This window comes from Malaclemys terrapin, chromosome 2, assembly GCF_027887155.1.
Source record: "Malaclemys terrapin pileata isolate rMalTer1 chromosome 2, rMalTer1.hap1, whole genome shotgun sequence".
NCBI lineage: Eukaryota > Metazoa > Chordata > Testudines > Emydidae > Malaclemys > Malaclemys terrapin.
Genome location: NC_071506.1, coordinates 172,537,202 through 172,556,804, shown reverse-complemented (window position 1 = coordinate 172,556,804; position 19,603 = coordinate 172,537,202). Strand labels below are relative to the sequence as shown.

General features: G+C 39.5%; 1 protein-coding gene across 1 annotated transcript in view; it reads right to left on the bottom strand.

Moving 5' to 3' along the window:
- Positions 1-19,603, bottom strand: part of ERP44 (endoplasmic reticulum protein 44) — a 118,839-nt gene that overhangs the window by 90,158 nt on the left and 9,078 nt on the right. The window contains exon 2 of the mRNA XM_054018855.1: positions 1,707-1,779. Coding sequence (XP_053874830.1) covers positions 1,707-1,779 — 73 coding nt within the window. The remainder of the gene's footprint in view (positions 1-1,706; positions 1,780-19,603) is intronic.

The following is a 19,603-nucleotide window of genomic DNA, read 5'->3' as shown; positions in this document are numbered from 1 at the left end:
AAAATTTAGTCAGGCAAAGCAGTCACAGTTTACCCTTAGGCAAACTGGGTATTTATTAGGTTCTAGATGAAGAATGTTCAGGCAAGGAACATACATCTGACTGCATAAAGCAAACACAATAAGACAGCAATAACTGATTTGTCAATTTGTCTGTGTATTTCAATTGGGTGAATCACTGTGGTGTCTGTGTGCCGCTTACAAGAATAAAAGCATAATTTATCCAAGGAAGACTACTAGGATCTTTGCCGGTTTCAGCTGCTTGATGATCTCTCTCAAACATTTTATTGACAAATTTTTGTTATATAAAATCTTCCTGTGACACCTTGCCACCCCATTAATCACCACTGTCATATAATTAGGATATGTTTTGCACAAAGTATGCATTGTGAGATATCATTCTAAAAGTCTTGATCTGCTAGACATTAATATCTCATTGGATTGTATGTGCTATCGTCGTATGTGAAGCTATGAAGTTTGGCTACATATATGAAACATGTTGTGAGGTTGAAAATACCCACAAGCAGCCTTTCAGGTACAACAATAAAAAGGTCAAACAATGTTAATGGCTTATTGAGGAAATGCACACAAGCACAAGGATTACCCCAGGAACTGTGTACAACAGAAACTCTCAGAGATAGCACTACACAATGGGAACTGTTTGACCCAGGTCACAGCAAAAGAGCTTTCCAGCAAGTGGGAAGAAGATAAAAAAGCGGGAAATGACATCATGATGGTACCTCACTCTCCCTACAACACACCTGGAAAGACCTGAGGAACAATGACTGAACTGGGGGAAGTGATGGTCCCAGGCTAAAGGGATTTCTATCCTGTATATGAAAACCTGGGAAACCCAAACTGCAAAGCAAAGCCAGCTTGTGGCTCAAGAATCTGCCAGCCTGTTTATCACTCAGGATGAGAATTTGCTAATTCATATCCAACCTATCTAGTATGTTTACCTAGCAAATAAACAAAAACACAAAATGAGTTTATCTGCTTTGATCTGTTTGCTATCGCTTATAATCACTTAAAATCTATCTTTTTATAAATAGACTTATTTTATGTTTTAATCCAAACCAGTATGTGTTTGACTAAGGTGTCTGGGGGAAATCTCAGCTTGTTTACCACAAGCTGTGCATGGTCCTCTTCACATTAAGTGAAAGATGGACTGGGTATTAAACCCATATACTGGCCAGATTTGACCAGGGCAGGACGGCACTGCTCTGGGATCCTAGGCTGGGAGACTGGTGGTTAGAGAGCCTGCATGTAACTGCAGCTGGCTGTGTTGGTACTTGTGTGAATGCTGGTGAAAGTGGAAGCTTGGAGTACTCTGCAGCTTGTCACAGCAGCACAGTGTGAGAGGGAGCCCAGGCTGGTGGGTCAGAGGGCTGAGTGGTACCCCAGTTCCAGGTGGCACCCCAGGGTGAACCCATCACACTTCCCACATTCTCTAATAATGTATTCATTTCAGACATCAAATTTTCTTAAAATCCTAATTTAAACGACAGCAAGATAATTTTCTAAGTAACCCGTTCAGAGAATCAATTCTGGGCAAAGACACTGACAAAAGTGTAATACTTAACACTTCTATTTATATAGCAATTTTCAAAGCACTGTTCAAATGTTAATCTGACAATAACCCATGTTTTACACACAAGTAAAGAACAGTTGTAGACACATGCAAAGACAGGAAGTTTCAAAGTACTTACTTAAAATGTCATCTATATTTCCACTCTCTAGACTTGTTATTTCACTTCTTGCTGGATTTAAAAGCCAAGATACCTGTAAAAAGAAACCGGTTTTAAATCTATATTTAACATTTATAATGTTTCAACATTGATAAATAATGCATCTCACAGATTTTAAACATCATAGATTAAAAATGACAATACATAAAGTAACAAGAATTCAAGTAGTTTGAGAAAAAGGCACTACAAATTTGTAAGTAAAGTTTATTTACCGATGTATAAATCTCTCATGCAGTTAAAGTATTATCTGGTTATAATCTATTAAATTTTTCTCCCTAGTCTTTCAGTTCTAAATATGTTCAGTAAATATTACAGGTAATTTCTATGTCTTGAAGAAAAAGGATCTCTATTCAGAAATTTATATTTTTAAAAACAGAAGACCAGTCCATTTACTCCGAGCAGTGAAATGAAAGCCACGTATTAGCAATCCAACTGTCTTACTCCACAGAGAAAGATTTAGGAATACAGTGTTAGCCCCACCTAAGAGTTTTCAGCTAAGAGGTTTTTTTTTTTTTTTTTTTTTAAGTTGCAGTTGTGCCCAGCTAAACTAGCTATGTTTTCATAGCCTCATTTTCTATGGTTCCTCACATCTCTTCAGTCCTTGAATGCAATGGCATTCAATTGTATTAAACGTTTATAGAACCTATCATCATGACAGTTAGATGCTTCAAATACAAAATTAAGTTACATATGCTGGACTCAATGTAATTACTATGGCAATACCAAGTTCTATCCATATTTACTTACCATTTGTTTTAAAAAAAGAGTCTAATAGCGTGATTAGCAGTTAAATGTAGAAAAAACATTTAAAGCCAGACAAGATATAATCAATAACAGATGAGGTTTTGGGTATCACATTGCCTTCCATTCTCCTCTTTGCAAAGATTAAGATTCCTCTGTGGTGCAGGTATCAGAGGGGTAGCCGTGTTAGTCTGAATCTGTAAAAAGCAACAGAGGGTCCTGTGGCACCTTTGAGACTAACAGAAGTACTGGGAGCATAAGCTTTCGTGGGTAAGAACCTCACTTCTGCATCTGAAGAAGTGAGGTTCTTACCCACGAAAGCTTATGCTCCCAGTACTTCTGTTAGTCTCAAAGGTGCCACAGGACCCTCTGTTGCTTCTGTGGTGCAGGGAAATCTGGAAGGTAGAGAGGGGGCAAAAGCACCAAAGGAAAACGTATGAGTGCTAGACAGTTTCACTTGAAGCTATGTGAAGAAAACACACTAGCTTATCAATTTCACTTTTTGTGCATAGACTCAGGGGCTGAATGGTCTCCTGCATAGGCCATTCCTAAAGCAGAAATCAGGCCATCACAGAAGGGAAGGTGGAATAAAAGACAAGACACACCACAGCCAAATCTTCACTGACAAAATAGGAGAAATTTTACCACAGGATAACTAACACTCATTAGCTATCCCACTGTAAAATCATAGTGGAGACAAGACACTGTACTTTTACCACAAGGTAAATGGGGCAAGGTCAACCCTAGGATAGTGGGAGGGGCATAAGATTGCTGATCTCACCTAGTTACCTCGTTCCGAACTGTACAAGTGCCCTATCTCCATTTAGGATAATACAGTGAGAAACTACTGTGTGATGGTTATCTTGCTGTTAAAAAAAAAATAGCGAGATCTTTGTGTCAATTAAGACAAAGCCTTAAAAGAAGAGGTGGACCAAGAATCCCAAGAAAGGTGGAGAAGGGAAAAAAATAGAAGCAAAATTGCCTCATTTGGGGTGGAGATTGAGTTTATTTTGGCTCACAGTAACAATACTTGTAATTATTGTACTTGTAGCATAAATGAGACTTACAGTCCCAAATCTATGTATACTTTTCAAGTGGTATGTGAAGGGATGTTGGCAAGGTCTCTCTTTTCCCCTGTTTGGATTATCTAGCTTTTATTATCAATTCCCATTAAGCATCTAGAATACTGATTTTAGGTTTTCTAGATTCCAGTACCAGCATAATTCAAGTGACAGGTCTCCCCTAGATGTCAGGAACATTGGAATGTCCGCTTTAGCACATGTAAATCAACTTGGAAAACCAAGGTAACATGTAACAGTTAGGCATTATCTGTATCACTCAACCTGGTCATTTTTGATTTTCTAAAAAGCAGTGGTATCTAGGGGAAAGCTTATAGAAAGCAAGATGTCTATTACAGAGACAATGCATCTACAGTAGCTATTTTTCAGTCCCTCTCTCTGGGGACTGTTGAAGTCTTGGAATTCTATTCTAGTCTATATAATGACAGGTTTCAGAGTAGCAGCCGTGTTAGTCTGTATCCGCAAAAAGAAGAACAGGAGTACTTGTGGCACCTTAGAGACTAACAAATTTATTAGAGCATAAGCTTTCGTGGACTACAGCCCACTATGCATCCGAAGAAGTGGGCTGTAGTCCACGAAAGCTTATGCTCTAATAAATTTGTTAGTCTCTAAGGTGCCACGAGTACTCCTGTTCTTCTAGTCTATATAGGTTCTGATGACCATGGTATCTGAGGGCCTTCCAACTATGCATTAAGCAACGTGACTATGCATCTGTCTTGCTTGTTGTCTTCTCAGGGAGAGAAGTTTGTGCACTAGGGTGTCTTGATGTGGTAGGGTTTCAGTTTGGGTTTCTTTAAATGTATACATTGTAACGTAAATATATAGCAGAAAGCAAGGTCAACAAAATACACCTTGCACTTGGAGTGGAAGGTGGAGGCTTGTGATGGTCCTTAATTCCTGGAGTTCATTCCACAGTCTCAACCCAGCTCCAGAAAATGTTCTGTTTCCTCCACAGATTAGATTTACCTTACTGTAGAATTGTGAGGTCCCAAAGATCTAAGAGTCTGAAATTATTTTCCTGAAGACTACTGGGTTTTGGGACTACTCTCCTGTGACGTTCTTCCCATTAAGACAAGAACATGACGTCCAGATATCTTCTTTCCATTTACTCCACTTGTGTAAGACATATGCAACCACAGTGATATTGTCAGATATTACCATGTTGCTCTGGTTTTGTTGGATAGGCTGAAGATTAATTAGGTACAGCTGAACTAACTCCAGTTGCAATAATTTTAGAAGGATGATAAAGAGAAGAGAGAATCACTGCTTGAAAAATCCTGAAAACCTAAGGAAAAACCTCCAGAAAGTGGGACCTTCTAAGATGTACCACACAGGTCTGTAGAGGAACCTTTGTGACAGGCTTCTGTGTGCCTCTCCACCTGCACTGCAGTTTCAGCATGTCAGATCCCCTGACATATCAACTTGAAAGACTAATTTCTTAAAGCCACAAATCTGTCGTTAGCATAGTGTTACTGTAGCAGTGGCCACAACTTTTGAAAACAAATTTTATCACCTGCATGTTTATTGTGGTAACCTGGCTTTAGAGTCAAAATATTAGTTTTACATTATCATGGTATTTAGTAAGATATGTTTACTTTAAATGGGGCAGGAACTCCCTAAGTTTTTATGCTTATATTTGTAAAATACACCTTATCACCAAGTGCATGTACTTAACTGAAAACCAAGTACAGGGTTCACGGACCAAGATAAAACCATACCCTAATCCAGAGAAACAAAATATAAGCTAGCATTTCCCAATACAAACACCTGAGGCAAACCCTTCAAAGAGAGGAGCCTTAAAGCAAAACTAAAATGTTTGGTCACTTCTTCCAAGTCTGTTATTGCATCAAGGTTTGGTACAACTAGCTGTCTCTATTGAAACAAAGCCCAAAAAACAGAGTTTTCAGATATTGCAGTGAAGATAGAGTGGCACTTACACACTCATTTCTCATTTTTGTATACCTTTCCCAAAAGCTCCATTATTCTGAAGCTACTGAAATATTCCATTTCTCACAAAAAGTATAGAAGAATGAAGTCCAATATCTTTATAAAAAGTTGTGATATATCAACATATTGACAAAACAACAGCTGAGGATGCCGAAACCTTCACAATGGATGGATAATAAGGCTAAATGTAAAAAAGGAAGTGTCTATCTTCTCATATGAAACATTATGCCAGTCAATATGCAAGGTTTATGTTCAGTTCAGAGGTTTTTAATATATAAACTGCCCAAGGCAAGAAAACATCGCCTTTTGACCCAATAATCCTGCTGTCTCATGAGAAGAAAGAAGTTTTTTTTAAAATTACTATTAATATTAAACATGAAGGGAGATACAGTTTCCTTATTTAAATTGCTAAGAAGCTACACAGTTCTGACAAATTTTATCTTGGATTCTAGTGAAGTCTATGAATGCCACCCTTGGGCAACAAACAAGATTCTTTTGAGGAAATCATCTCTGAATGTCAATTGCATTCTTGTTCAAAAACAGGCATTGAAGGTATGCTTTTAAAAGCATGCTGCTAAACAAAATGTGCCAGAACAAAAATATTTTGGTAATCAGAAAGTAGTTGTACATTTAAAAATATTTATTTAGATTAAGTAATAATAAAAAAGACACTTACAAGACCTCTAGATACCTTGATACTTAATCTTATAATAGTATAATACACACAGAAGCTCTTAAAATCAAACATCCAACAGGAACAAATTAACTCAACTCAGCCAACGAATCCATTACGAAAACCTTTTCACCAACAGAGTTTCATGGAATACACCTTCAATGGTCTCCAAGAACTTTATCATATAAATGGCTAGTATGATACTACTATGCCAGGGCTATCTTAGAGTTTCATTGGGTCTATTTATAACCTCATAACTTTCTAAAACGTTCTTCTTTGTAGTTAACTTAATACTTTGTTTCAACCCAAATGTAATTTTTGGTGGCAAGTCTCAGTGAGATCGGTTCCCTTATTCTTGAGCAACAGAAGAATGGGGGAGGGAGGGACAAAGTCTTTCAGTGTGAAAAGGAGACTTTTTGTACATTTAATACTTAAAAATGGACTGATCTTGAGATAAACATACACTTAAGTAGAACATGGAGTAATCTGGGCTTCTTATTAACAGTTCCTATGTACCTTTTGATGGCAGTTTCCTTCTCTAAAAGTTTCAGTGGAAGAGCAAGCCAAATATGGTCAAAAGGAACAGGAAGTTAGGACACATCTACAATACATTCAAATCAAGGGAACTGCATACAACACTGAACCAAATTGTAGCATCAGTGGTACTTTGCTCATATTCCATATACAGGCTAAAACCTTGGACATGCCCAATGAACACTACACATTTGAACGGATCTGCTGACTTGGCTGTACCTGGTATTGGTGGGACCTTAGGGTAAATATAACGGAAAAAGACTTAAGATAAAGTTGGATGATCTTAATAAAGGACTTGCCACACTGGATTAGACCATGATCCAACCAGTCCAGGATCCCATCTCTTGCTTCAGAGCAAGGTGCAAAATACTCTGTAGGTTCAGTTACAGAATAATGTCCACAATAGAAAAAATAAATTCCCCTACCTCTGTCATGTAGGAGTTTAATATCTGTTCCAACCCCAACTATGCACCTTTTTTTAATCCTAATGTGGCAGCAATGTTACTCAATACTCACATTGCATGTCCAAATTAATGAGTTCCATGTTACTACTACTTTACTTTATTCTCTGATTATTAAGTGAATTTTCCCCCCGCATTTTACTCTATTAATTGGTGTTTGCACACACAAATTGTTAACTGAACAGAAGAGACAGACCTGGATAGGCAAAATGACCATTTGTCCCTAAATTTCTTATTTTAATTACTTCCTTGGAAAAATACTGAAGTGGTTTAAATGAGTGTGTGAATAAGACAGTCTTAAAAAGCAAGCACTAGATTAGACCTGTGGTATTTCAGGTTTTTTTTCTTTTTTGAAATTCACATCATGAAATAGAGGTCTTCACTTCCAATGTAAACTGCCTGGAGGATATAGGTAATCTATTATTCCCTGGGGCATCATGGTTTCTAATTAGCATTGCATCTGCAAGGCGACTAACAGCAATAGCTTAGTTTATTCTCACTAAACCTTTCATTTACCTTTCTTTCTGCTAAAGGCACATGACCAACTGCCTCTCCTCTCTACCAGGAAATTATTTTTGTGCCTGGCAAACAGCTCTATCCCATTTCTAATCCAGATTGACATACTGGAGCTACTATCTGAAGCCCTAACCCCACAGGATTCTGTGGCTGACTTTCAGTCCCCAGGTACATTTCCCTTTCTGCATCACGCTAATCTTCTGCTTTGAGATTTGCATTAACCTGGCAGGCAACAGGAAGCACAAGGGTTTGCAGCCTGTTGCAGGTGGATACAAGTTGTGAGCAATCCCAGGAGAAAGTAGCACTGAAACTGACAGTGAGGACAATTTAACCCTTAATTGGTACAGAAACACCCAAGAGTGATCCTGAACATTCCCATAATTAAGATTTATTGAATACTGCCAGTCCTTATTTGATGATTAAGCACAATACTGTTTGCTATGTTTTGTACTATAAGGAGGTCTCTCTGAACTGATTAGTTCATAAGGCCTTCAGGAACAATCACTTCTTAAAGGTTTTTACTGAAAAAATGTGGTAGCAGCAACTTTTCATAACTACGACATGAAATTTTTTTTCTACTATTCATGTTTTTGTACAACAGCTATAGTTACAACTTGATCTGAAACATATAAACATTATAAATAAAGCCACTAAATAAAAGACCTATCTACGTAATTACAATCACTATCTTGGGACAACAGCTAACACAAACTAATCTAGATTATTTGTATTTTGTTTTCTTATTTGAACCTGGTATTTCTAGCCTTATATTTACTAATTATTGTGAGAGCTGACATATCTATTTGGGCTAAATTGTTCTGTAACAGTTGTCCTGGAGTCACTACACAAATAAAGCAATATGTTAAATATTGGTAGGGTTTTTTTTATATTTGTTTTTTAATTAAAAAGCAGATGCAACTGGAGCACCTGAAAACCTTTGCTAAATGCATTGCAAACCTTCTGCTATCCCTATAGACAGGAAAAGAACATATCTGCTCCACTTTACAGAAGTAACCACAACAGTGGGGGAACAAAACAAAAACAAAAAGAGGAACCAGATAGGGCTCAGACTTTTTCCAGTTGCAGGAACAAAAGTCCCATTTAGCCCCTCCAAAATGCCACCTACACAAAAGAGAACACGGAAAGCTCTTTGAAAGAGACTGTCTTGATCCCTACAAAAACTGGTCTCACCAAGACGAAAGAAAGTGGAGTCATTTTGGGAAGCTGTCATCTTTAGCTAAAATTTTTCAGTAACAAAACAACTAGACCACATGCATTCTTAGTTTAAAGAAACAAAAAAGCTTGAGAAGAACTAGCCAAACTTAAAAATCATTTATCAAATAGAACTCTTTGCTGGAAAAAACATTGAGAACTGCAAAATCAAGTCAAGATTTCAAATATCTTGGAATTTATGAAATTCCAGATTGTACTGATTCTGCATCCCAAATCATAGCAAATCTTATCCTTAAGTGTCTGGAACTAGCTATGACAAGTGATCCTATTCAGTTGGAAAGGAGTTGGGATTGTTATGACATATATGTGACAGGAAGAAAATCATGTAAAAAAAAAAACTATCTAGGTATCTAAATTACTACATATCTCCATTACTACGGTATACTATACTTTTGCTTTGCTTCATTAACCAATGAGCTAATAAGGTTCCACCTTTCTAGAAAAAATTCCTAATTAATTAATTCAATCTTATGGATTTTGTTTTGATAGTTTTAACTAGACTGTCAAAGTTTTTCTATACATTTTTACCTATTATATTTAAAAATATCTTCCTTTGGATAAATAAGGTAGGGTCAGTTCTACTGAAAAGCCTTCTAAAATGCAATTAAAAAAATAACTTGTACTTGAAGTTTGTGTTTGCTATTAATTTGGATCCACAACAAATCCAACTTTTGACTCTCTCTCAAAAAAAACCCACCAACATCTAAAGGAGACTCAAGAACCACTTTCCCTAGAATTAATTGAATACAGAAAAGATGGTATGTCATTTTCCATTGACATTCCCTCCCTGGATGAAGCCACGCCTCAATTTTTGCTTTCTCCCTTTAGTATTTGATTAGGTAGCTATGACTATCGCTCTCAGGAAAAGAAATTTATTAACTGGATTTTTAAATCTATAATAACTAGTCATCACTATTATAAAAATATAAGAACGGCCATACTGGGTTAGACCAAAGGTCCATCTAGGCCAGTATCCTGTCTTCTGACAGTGGCCAATGCCAGGTGACCCAGAGGGAATGAACAGAAAATCATCAAGTGATCCATTCCTTGTCACCCATTCCCAGCTTCTGGCAAACAGAGGCTAGGGACACCATCCCTGCCCATCCTGGCGAATAGCCATAGATGGACCTATCCTCCATGAATGTATCTAGTTCTTTTTTGAACCGTTATATTCTTGCCCATCACAACATCCTCTGGCAAGGAGTTCCACAGGTTGACTGTGCGTTGTGTGGAAAAATACTTCCTTTTGTTTGTTTTAAACCTGCTGCCTCTTAATTTTATTTAGTGACCCCTAGTTCTTGTATTATGAGGAGTAAATAACAATTCCTTATTTACTTTCTCCACACCAGTCATGATTTTATAGACCTCAATCATATCCCACCTTAGTCATCTCTTTTCCAAGCTGAAATGTCCCAGTCTTATTAATCTCTCCCCATACGGCAGCCATTCCATACCCCTAATCATTTTTGTTGCCCTTTTCTGAACCTTTTCCAATTCCAATATATCTTTTTTGAGATGGGGTGACCACATCTGCATGCAATATTCAAGATGTGAACATACCATGTATTTATATAGAGGCAATATGATATTTTCTCTCTTATTATCTATCCTTTCTTAATGATTCCCAACATTTTGTTCGCTTTTTTGACTGTTGATGCATATATTGTGGAAGCTAACTTAGACCCCAACAGTTTATATGTATAGTTGGGATTATGTTTTCCAATGTGCACTACTTTGCATTTATCAACATTGAATTTCATTTGCCATTTTGTTGCCCAGTCACCCAGTTTTGAGAGATCCTTTTGTAGCTCTTCGCAGTCTGCCTGGGACTTAACTATGTTGAGTAGTTTTGTATCATCTGCAAAGTTTGCCACCTCACTGTTTACCCCTTTATCCAGATCATTTATGAATATGTTGAATAGCACAGGGCCCAGTTTAGACCCCTGGGGACACCACTATTTATCGCTCTCCATTCTGAAAACTGACCATTTATTCCTACCCTTTGTTTCATATCTTTTAACCAGTTACCAATCCAGGAGAGGACCTTCCCTCTTATTCCATGACTGCTTACTTTGCTTAAGAGCCTTTGGTGAGGGACCCTGTCAAAGACTTTCTGAAAATCTAAATACACTATATCCACTGGATCCTCTTGTCCACATGCTTGCTAACTCCTTCAAAGAATTCTAGTAGATTGGTGAGGCATGATTTCCCTCTACAAAAACCAGATTCACTCTTCCCCAACAAATTATGTTCATCTATGGATCTGACAATGTTGATCTTTACTATAGTTTCAACCAGTTCGCCCGGTACTGAAATCAGGCTCACCAGCCTGTAATTGCCGGGGTCACCTCTGGAGCCCTTTTTAAAAAATTGGTGTCACATTAGCTATCCTCCAGTCAGTATAGAAGCTCATTTGAATGATAGGTTACAGACTACAGTTAGTAGTCCTGCAATTTCACATTTGAGTTTCTTCAGAACTCTTGGGTGAATACCATCTGTTCCTGGTGATTTATTACTGTTTAGTTTATCAATTTGTTCCAAAACTTCCTCTAACACCACCTCAATCTGGGACATTTCCTCAGATTTGTCACCTAAAAAGAATGGCTCAGGTTTGGGAATCTCCCTCACATCCTCAAGTGTGAACACAGATGCAAAGAATTCATTTAATTTCATTTAGTTGGCCTTATCATCCTTGAGTGCTACTTTAGCATTTCAATTATCCAGTAGCCCCACATGTTTTTAGCCGGCTTCCTGATTCTTAAGTACTTAAAACATTTTTTTGCTCTTACTTTTTGAGTCTTTGTCTAGCTATTCTTCAAAGTCTTTTTTGGCCCCCCTAATTATATTTTTACACTTCATTTGCCAGAGTTTATGCTCCTTTCTATTTTCCTCACTAGAATTTAACTTCCACTTTTTAAAGGATGCCTTTTTGCCTCTCACTGCTTCTCTTACTTTGTTGTTTAGCCACGGTGGCACTTTTCTGGTTCTCTTACTAACTTTTTTAACGTGGGGTATATATTTAAGTTGAGCCTTTATTATGGTGTCTTTAAAAAGTTTCCATGCAGCTTGCAGGGATTTTACTTTTGATGCTGTACCTTTTAATTTCTGTTTAACTAACTTCCTCATTTTTGGGTAGTTCCCCTTTCTGAAATTAAATGCTACAGTGTTGGGCAGCTGTGGTGTTTTCCCCGCCACAGAAATGTTAAATTTAATTATATTATGGTCACTATTACCAAGCGGTTCAGCTATATTCACCTCTTGCACCTGATTCTGTGCTCCACTTAGGACTAAATCAAGAATTGCCTCTCCTTTTGTGGGTTCCAGGACTAGTTGCTTCAAGAAACAGTCATTTAAGGTGTCAAGAAATTTTATCTCTGCATCCTATCCTCAGGTGATATGTACCCATTCAATATGGGGATAGTTGAAATCTCCCATTATTATTGAGTTTTTTATTTTAATAGCCTCTCTAATCTCCCTGAGCATTTCACAGTCATGATCACCATCCTGGTCAGGTGGTCGGTAATATATCCCTGCTGCAATATTCTTATTATTCGAGCATGGAATTACTATCCTTAGAGATTCTATGGTACAGTTTGGTTCATTTAAGATTTTTACTTCATTTGATTCTACGCTTTCTTTCACATATAGTGCCACTCCCCCACCAGCATGACCTGGTCTGTCCTTCCGATATATTTTGTACCCTGGTATTACTGCGTCCCATTGATTATCCTCATTCTACCAAGTTTCTGGGATGCCTATTATATCAATATCCGCATTTAATATGAGGTATTCTAGTTCACCCATCTTATTATTTAGACTTCTAGCATTGGTATATAAGCACTTTAAAAACTTGTCACTTTTTAGGTGTCTCCCATTACATGATGTAATTGAATGAGACTTTTTTTCATTTGACTGTTTCTCATCAGATTTTAATTTCAAAGAGGAACAGACACTAGGCTACATCCATCAATCTGGTGTTCAAGTCAAGTACTCTCTTAACTGTAAGAGAGTCTACTTTCTGTAGCTTCCTAATTCCTGAAAGGATCACTCTAGATATACTAGTTTTCGTTTTGTACATCTAAATTTCTGTACTGGTAACAGGATGTCAATCAAATTAAAATATGAGACGAGTAACTACCTTTACCTTTAAATAGGTTGTTTTCCTGCAATGAGATTTTGAGAGCGGAATCAGTCTAGTGTGCTCTAATGGACTCATTAAAAGAAGAAACAAGCAGACATGAAACTAAGTAAATATGTCATTAACTAATTTACTTCTAATTTCCCTAAACTAATCATATATAACACAATGCAACGATCAAATTAAGGTTACAATTTCAGTTCAAACAGTGATCAGTGGTTCAATATATCTGGCTCGCCAATTACTACAATAAGTAATTACATCGGTTGATAAGGATAACAAGAATTACTGCAATACTTGACAGGAAAGTTAAGAAAGAATATTGTTCTTTTAATCTAATCCAGCTGTTTTCAAACTGTGGGTCAGGACCCCAGAGTGGGTTGGGACCCTCTTTTAATGGGGTCGCCTGGCTTAGACTTGCTGGGGCTAGGGGCCAAAGCCTGAGACCCACTGTCTGGGGCCAAAGCCTGAGGGCTACAGGCTTGGGCAGTGGGACTCAGATTACAGATCCCCTGCCTGGGGTTGAAGCCCTTAGGCTTCAGATCCCCACCCCCACCGGGCAGTGGGGCTTTGGCTTTGACTCCCCCCCACACAGGGTGGCAGGGCTTAGGTGGGCTCAGGCTTCAGTCTCCCCTCCTGGGGTCATGCAGCAATTTTTGTTGTTAGAAGGGGGTCGCAGTGCAATGAAGTTTGAGAATCCCTGCTCTAATCAATAGGGCTAAGAATCTGAAAAGAGCAGAAGCTGACTCTCACCTTTGTTTTAAAGGGAGTATAATTCTTAGAATGAATTCTTTATAGCTTCCCACTTTGGTGTTCTCCACCTAAGTTTCTCTGAACATATAACCTACGTTGGACTTTGTTTACTTAGAATAAAGTCTACAGTACAACCATTACAGCTCTGCAGCTGTGCTGCTGCAGTGAAGATGCTTCCTACATTGACAGAAAGTTTTTTTCCTTTTGATGTAGGTAATTCACCTCTCCAAGCGGTGGTTGCTAGGTCAAGGGAAGCCTTCTTCAGTCAACCTAGCCATGTCTACACAGGGGGTTAGGTCAACCTAACTATGTCATACAGGGAGTGAAATTTTTCACAGCCCTGAGTGATATAGCTAAGTCTATTTCATTTTCTACATGTAGACCTGGCCTCAGTTTATTCCCCTTCCCACACTAAGGCCATATCCATACTCCAAAGTTTGGTCAATGCGAGTTTTGTTGGCATACTGCCACCAACTTTGTATATCATTCACACACATGCGTACTTGGCTGCTTATGTCGGTGCTGCACGTACTCACAAGTGGTTGCATCAATGGAAAATGTGGTGTACCATGGATAGATAGCCCTGTGTGCTTCGCATCACCATCTGGCTGAATGTCTTGTGGGACATCTTTGCAGTACTTTGTGAGAAACCCGCGTTTCACCAACAGACTTCTAGGAACTAAGGGCAAAGTTCCCCACTTTCTCCATCCCATAATTATTGTACCTTTTTTAAAACTTCCACAAGTCACATGTACCACTTTTTGGTCTGCACCTTCGTTATGGCAGAAGCATGAACCCTGCAGAGCTCAGTGCAGTTCTAATAGCCATTGCTAATACAGAACATATAATACTTCTGTATTTGCAGAACTTGAACAAGTACTACTACCACTGGGTTTGTAATGAGGCAGCTGCGGAGATGTTCAAGCACAATAGCTAGATGATGGACACAGTGAATGAAAATGCTGGCATTCAGATTAGCTCCACCCAGTGGTCACTGCTTCTGGGCCTGAGAAACTAACACTGATTGGTGGGATTGCATCATAAAGCAGGTTTGAGATGATGAGAGGAGGATGTAGAATTTTTGGATGCAAAAGGCCACATTCCTGGATCTATGTGCAAGATTGGCCCAGACCTTCAGCACAGGGACACCAAATTAAGAGCTGTGATGACAGTGGAGAAGCAAGGGGCAATCACACTCCAGAAGCTTTGCAATGCTGGATTACTATTGGTCACTGGTCAATCAGTTTTGAGATGGAAAATCGACAGTGGGAGCTGCTGTCATCCAAGTGTGTAAAATCCTTAGGTGTACCCTGCTGCATAGTACTGCTACTCTTAGTAATGTGCAGGAAACAGTGGATGGATTTGCAGCAGTGGGGTGCAAACTGTGGTGGGGTGATAGCACACATTCCTCTACTGGCACAATCCCCCTTGCCACTGAGTGCGCAAACAGAAAGGGATAATTTCATGGATAGCAAGCGCTAGTGGACCACCAGGGACATTTCACTGATATCAGTGTAGGCTGCTCAGGAAAGGTGCATCACACTTGCATCTTTTAGAACATAGGACTCTTTTCCAAACAAAAAAAAACCAAAAAAAAGCTGCAAGCGGGGACATTTTTCTGCAACCTGCACATTCACATTGGTCATGTTGAAATGCCAATAGTGATTCTGAGGGACCTAGCCTACCCCTGCTTCCCTGGCTACCTCGATAGCACACCAATAAATAAATAAATAAATAAATAAATAAATAAAATCTTGGCATAGCAAGTGCAGGATAACTGTTGAAGGTGCTTTTTGTAGACTGAAGGTTTGCTGGTGCTGTTTCCTTCACTGAGGGCCAGTCTAGTCACTAAACTGCCCCAGTAGCCGCATTTTGCGTACTCCATGGTATCTAAGAGGCAAAGGAGGAGAGGCTATCGGCAGGCTGGAGGGGTGAGGTGGACCAGCTGTGTGCTGAATTTGAACAGCCAGAAACAAGGATTATTAGAAGAGAGAGTCATGGAGCTATATATGGCTGAGGGAGGTCTTAAAAGAACATTTTAACTGTCAGCCACGGTTGTATGATGCTTTTGAGAACTAGTGTGCCATGCGTACGGAGCTTAAATTTGTGTGATCACTGACTCCCTTTACAAATTCTGTAATGCAACTATAATGTTTGAGGTCAACTAATAAATGTACTCTGAGTTTCCAAAAAAGAATGGTCACTCGCCTCTCATAACTTCTGATCTTCATGTGTTTCATGTCCATTAACTAGACGTGTTCACCAGTGTTGCAGAGTTTTCCCTAGCAGTACCTGTACAGATGGACATGCCTGCAATCTTGTGCCCTCATGTTCCTAGAAAAGGGCATAAAAGGCAGAGCCAAACATTCAGTTCCTTCATACCAGACCCTTAGATGAGAGACTCCAATGCACAGAAAAGGAGGATGGGTCACATAATGGCATAGTCGACATCTCAAAGAACAAGTTGTTCTTTCTTTGAGTGACTGCATGTGTCTGTATACTAGGTGACTCCCAAGCTTGCAATCTAAACTGACTACAAAAACACACAGAAATTAACCCAGAAGGGAGTGGGGGACAGAGAGGAGCCAATATGTTACTCCCTAAAACAAGAGCATCACAGCTATTAACCCTCCCAAATCCCCTCCACCCTCAAAAAAAAAAAAAAAAGCAACCCCCCCATTATATGCTCATGTAAATAACCTCCCCTCCTCCTCTCTCAAAAAAAAAAAAACATCCCTTTCATAACTCTCCTCTCCTCCCCCCAAACACATGTATCTTCTTGTGGAAAATATGAAAATTCTATCCTAATGAGGGGTGTGACATCACATCTCTGGAGAGGTCCCTCCCTGCCTCTTCTGCTCCTTCTTATGACTCTGTAGTGTTTATCACCTATCCCCCCCACACGTGATCTGGGAGTTTGTAAGGGTCCTGTAAGGAAGAGGGAAGCATGTCTGACAACATTTTGATTGGCTGGAATCTTATGGAACAACAGCAGTGGCTACTTGTTGATTGAAATACAAGAGATACTTCATAACCTAGAGAGCATTCCATAAGTAGTGAGATATTAGTAACAGTGATATAATAAATTATGCAGAGCCAGGGAAAATCAAAATCACATGTATTTTTTTTTTTTAAAACCAGACACGGACACAGAAAAAATGTGAAAGCTAAGTGCAAGCTCTGTTCTGAATATGTGACATGTAGATAGAATGGAAAAAACATGTTACATTCTTGTGGTGTGTATCCAGTTACTGTCAAAGATAGATTACCGCAGTCAAACACCAAGAAAGGGAAAACTAGTTTGCATCAAAATTTGTTTTCTGCTGTGCATTCTCCTTCTACTTCGTCTTCAGCAGCATCAACACAAAGACTCAAGTCTATGAGTCAAAGCATAAAATCTTTTGATGAAGATAGTAATATCAGTGACAATGAAAGTGAAGCCAGCTCCATTTCTTCATCTTCTAATAAGAATTTTGCTACTCCATCTGCTTCAACAACAAAAGCTCCTACTTCTGGAAAGTCTTCAGACATTGATCAAATCAGTATTAGGTTTTTGGATAAAATGTCCCAAGACCAGAAAAAGGAATTTGGGCATGTGTTGTATTATTGGCAGCTATTTGGCCAACATTTCATATAGTCTAAAATCTTTATATGTTGGAACTTTCTCATAAATTGTGCCCAATTTACAAAGCACCAAGTAGGAAACAGCTTGCAGGAAATCTTCAGAATGTTGAAACAGGTGATGTGAAAAAGAGTTGGTGTTCTCCTTGCTCAAGCTCCTCATGTCTCTCTAGTGTCTGTGAATACTGACCCATCTATCAAAAAGGATGCCATCAACTTCATTGTAACAACTCCACAACCAATGTTTTACTAATTCCAATGCACAACTAGCAACATGTTGCTGACCATTTTAAAAAAAAACCAGTGAATCGGGGCCCCAGAAGGTTATTTAGGTTGTGACTGACATTACGGCTAATACGAAAACCGCTTGGGCTAAGTTGATAAAGGAGTATCCATGCCTTCTGTGTTATGGATGTGCTGCTCATACGATGCAGCTTTTCAATGTTGATGCTGAAGATCTGACATCTTTATTATATATGTGACAAAAGTGAAAAGCATTGTCAAGTTTAAAAAAAAAAAAAAAAAACAAGTACCAACAGCTATTTTCCAGAATCATTTAGTACAGCACTCAATTTCATCCACATTACCTGTCGTACTCAATGGGCATCTTCTATTAAATGCCTCAAATATCTTTTAATATGCAAAAAGGCTCTTCAATCAGCTGCTGTTGAAGAAAGGGTGGCCCAGTCTTGCCCAGAGTAATCCGCACTGGCATTTTTGATGATGATGTCTTTTGGATGCAAACTTCAAAATTCATTTCACTGTTTGAACCTGAAGCTGAGTTCGTTCAGAACATGTAAAGAGAAGATTACTCAGCTTGTGCAGTAACTGAGGTTCTTCAAGATGTGTCCCCCTGTTGGTGCTCCACTCCAGGTGACAATGCGTCCCGGCGCCATTGATCGGAGATCTTCGGTAGCAATGCCTGGTTGGGCCGCGCATGCACAGCTGCTGTCTCGCAGCATCGTTTAAGTTTGTTCAGTGTGTGCACGGCCCGACCCACTCAGTTCCTTCAAAGTAGAGGGGAGGAGGGTGGGTAGTAGAGCACCCACAAGGACACACATCTCGAAGAACCTCAGTTACTGCACAAGGTGAGTAACCTCCTCTTCTTCTTCGAGTGCTGTCTCTGTGGGTGCTCCACTCCAGGTGAATGTAGAGCATTACCCAGTATGGTTGGGAGAACTTTGCAGTTATGTGCATCATAGCAGCGGAGAGGACAGTAAGGCCTACTATGGCATCCGCCCTGGTGTCCTGTTTGATGGCATAGTACTTGGCAAAAGTGTGGTCTGACGCCCATGTGGCGGCTTTGCGAATGTCTGGAATAGATATGATGTGCAGGAATGCCACGGATGTTGACATGGCCCAAGCAGAATGTGACCTGATCCTGGTAGGGGGTTTTATTATTCTGGGTTTGGTAGCATGATCGGATACAATCTGATATCCACTTGGAAAGTTGTTGCTTGGATATAGCAGCACCCTTGGATCGTTCAGTTGTGGAGACCAAGAGTCTAGGGGATTTATGAAATGGTTTTGTTCTGTTAATAGAAGGTTATTGCTCTTCTAACATCAAGGGTGTGTAATGCAGCCTACTGTGGGGTTTTGTGTGGTTTACGGTTAAATTTTGGGAGGTGTAACTATTAGCCAGCATGGGTAAGGAATGGTGTCCCTAGCCTCTGTTTGTCAGAGGGTGGAGATGGATGGCAGGAGAGAGATCCCTTGATCATTACCTGTTAGGTTCACTCCCTCTGGGGCACTTGGCATTGGCCACTGTCGGTAGACAGGATATTGGGCTAGATGGACCTTTGGTCTGACCCACTACGGCCGTTCTTATGTGTATCAGCTGGTGCGTGAAGTTGGTTGGGTTAAAATGTAACCGTTGGTGCCGAGTAAAGGTGATTCTAGCACCGGTGCCACAGAGATGTCTTTTGGAGTTAAGAACTGTTGCGGTGCCAGTGGGTGCGGCACCGACGCCTTGTGATTGGATGCCAACAGTTTAGGCATCTTGTATTTCGCTTTAGTGGGTGCCAGTGGCCCCACTGCAGTGCTGTCTGCCAGTGCCAGAAGGTTTGTCGGTGCCAGTGGAAGTACTGAGGGTTGTGTCGGCACCGGAGGTGGCTGTGTCGTCGGTGTCAGTTCTGACGAGGATGTCAGTGCTGTTGGTGCCG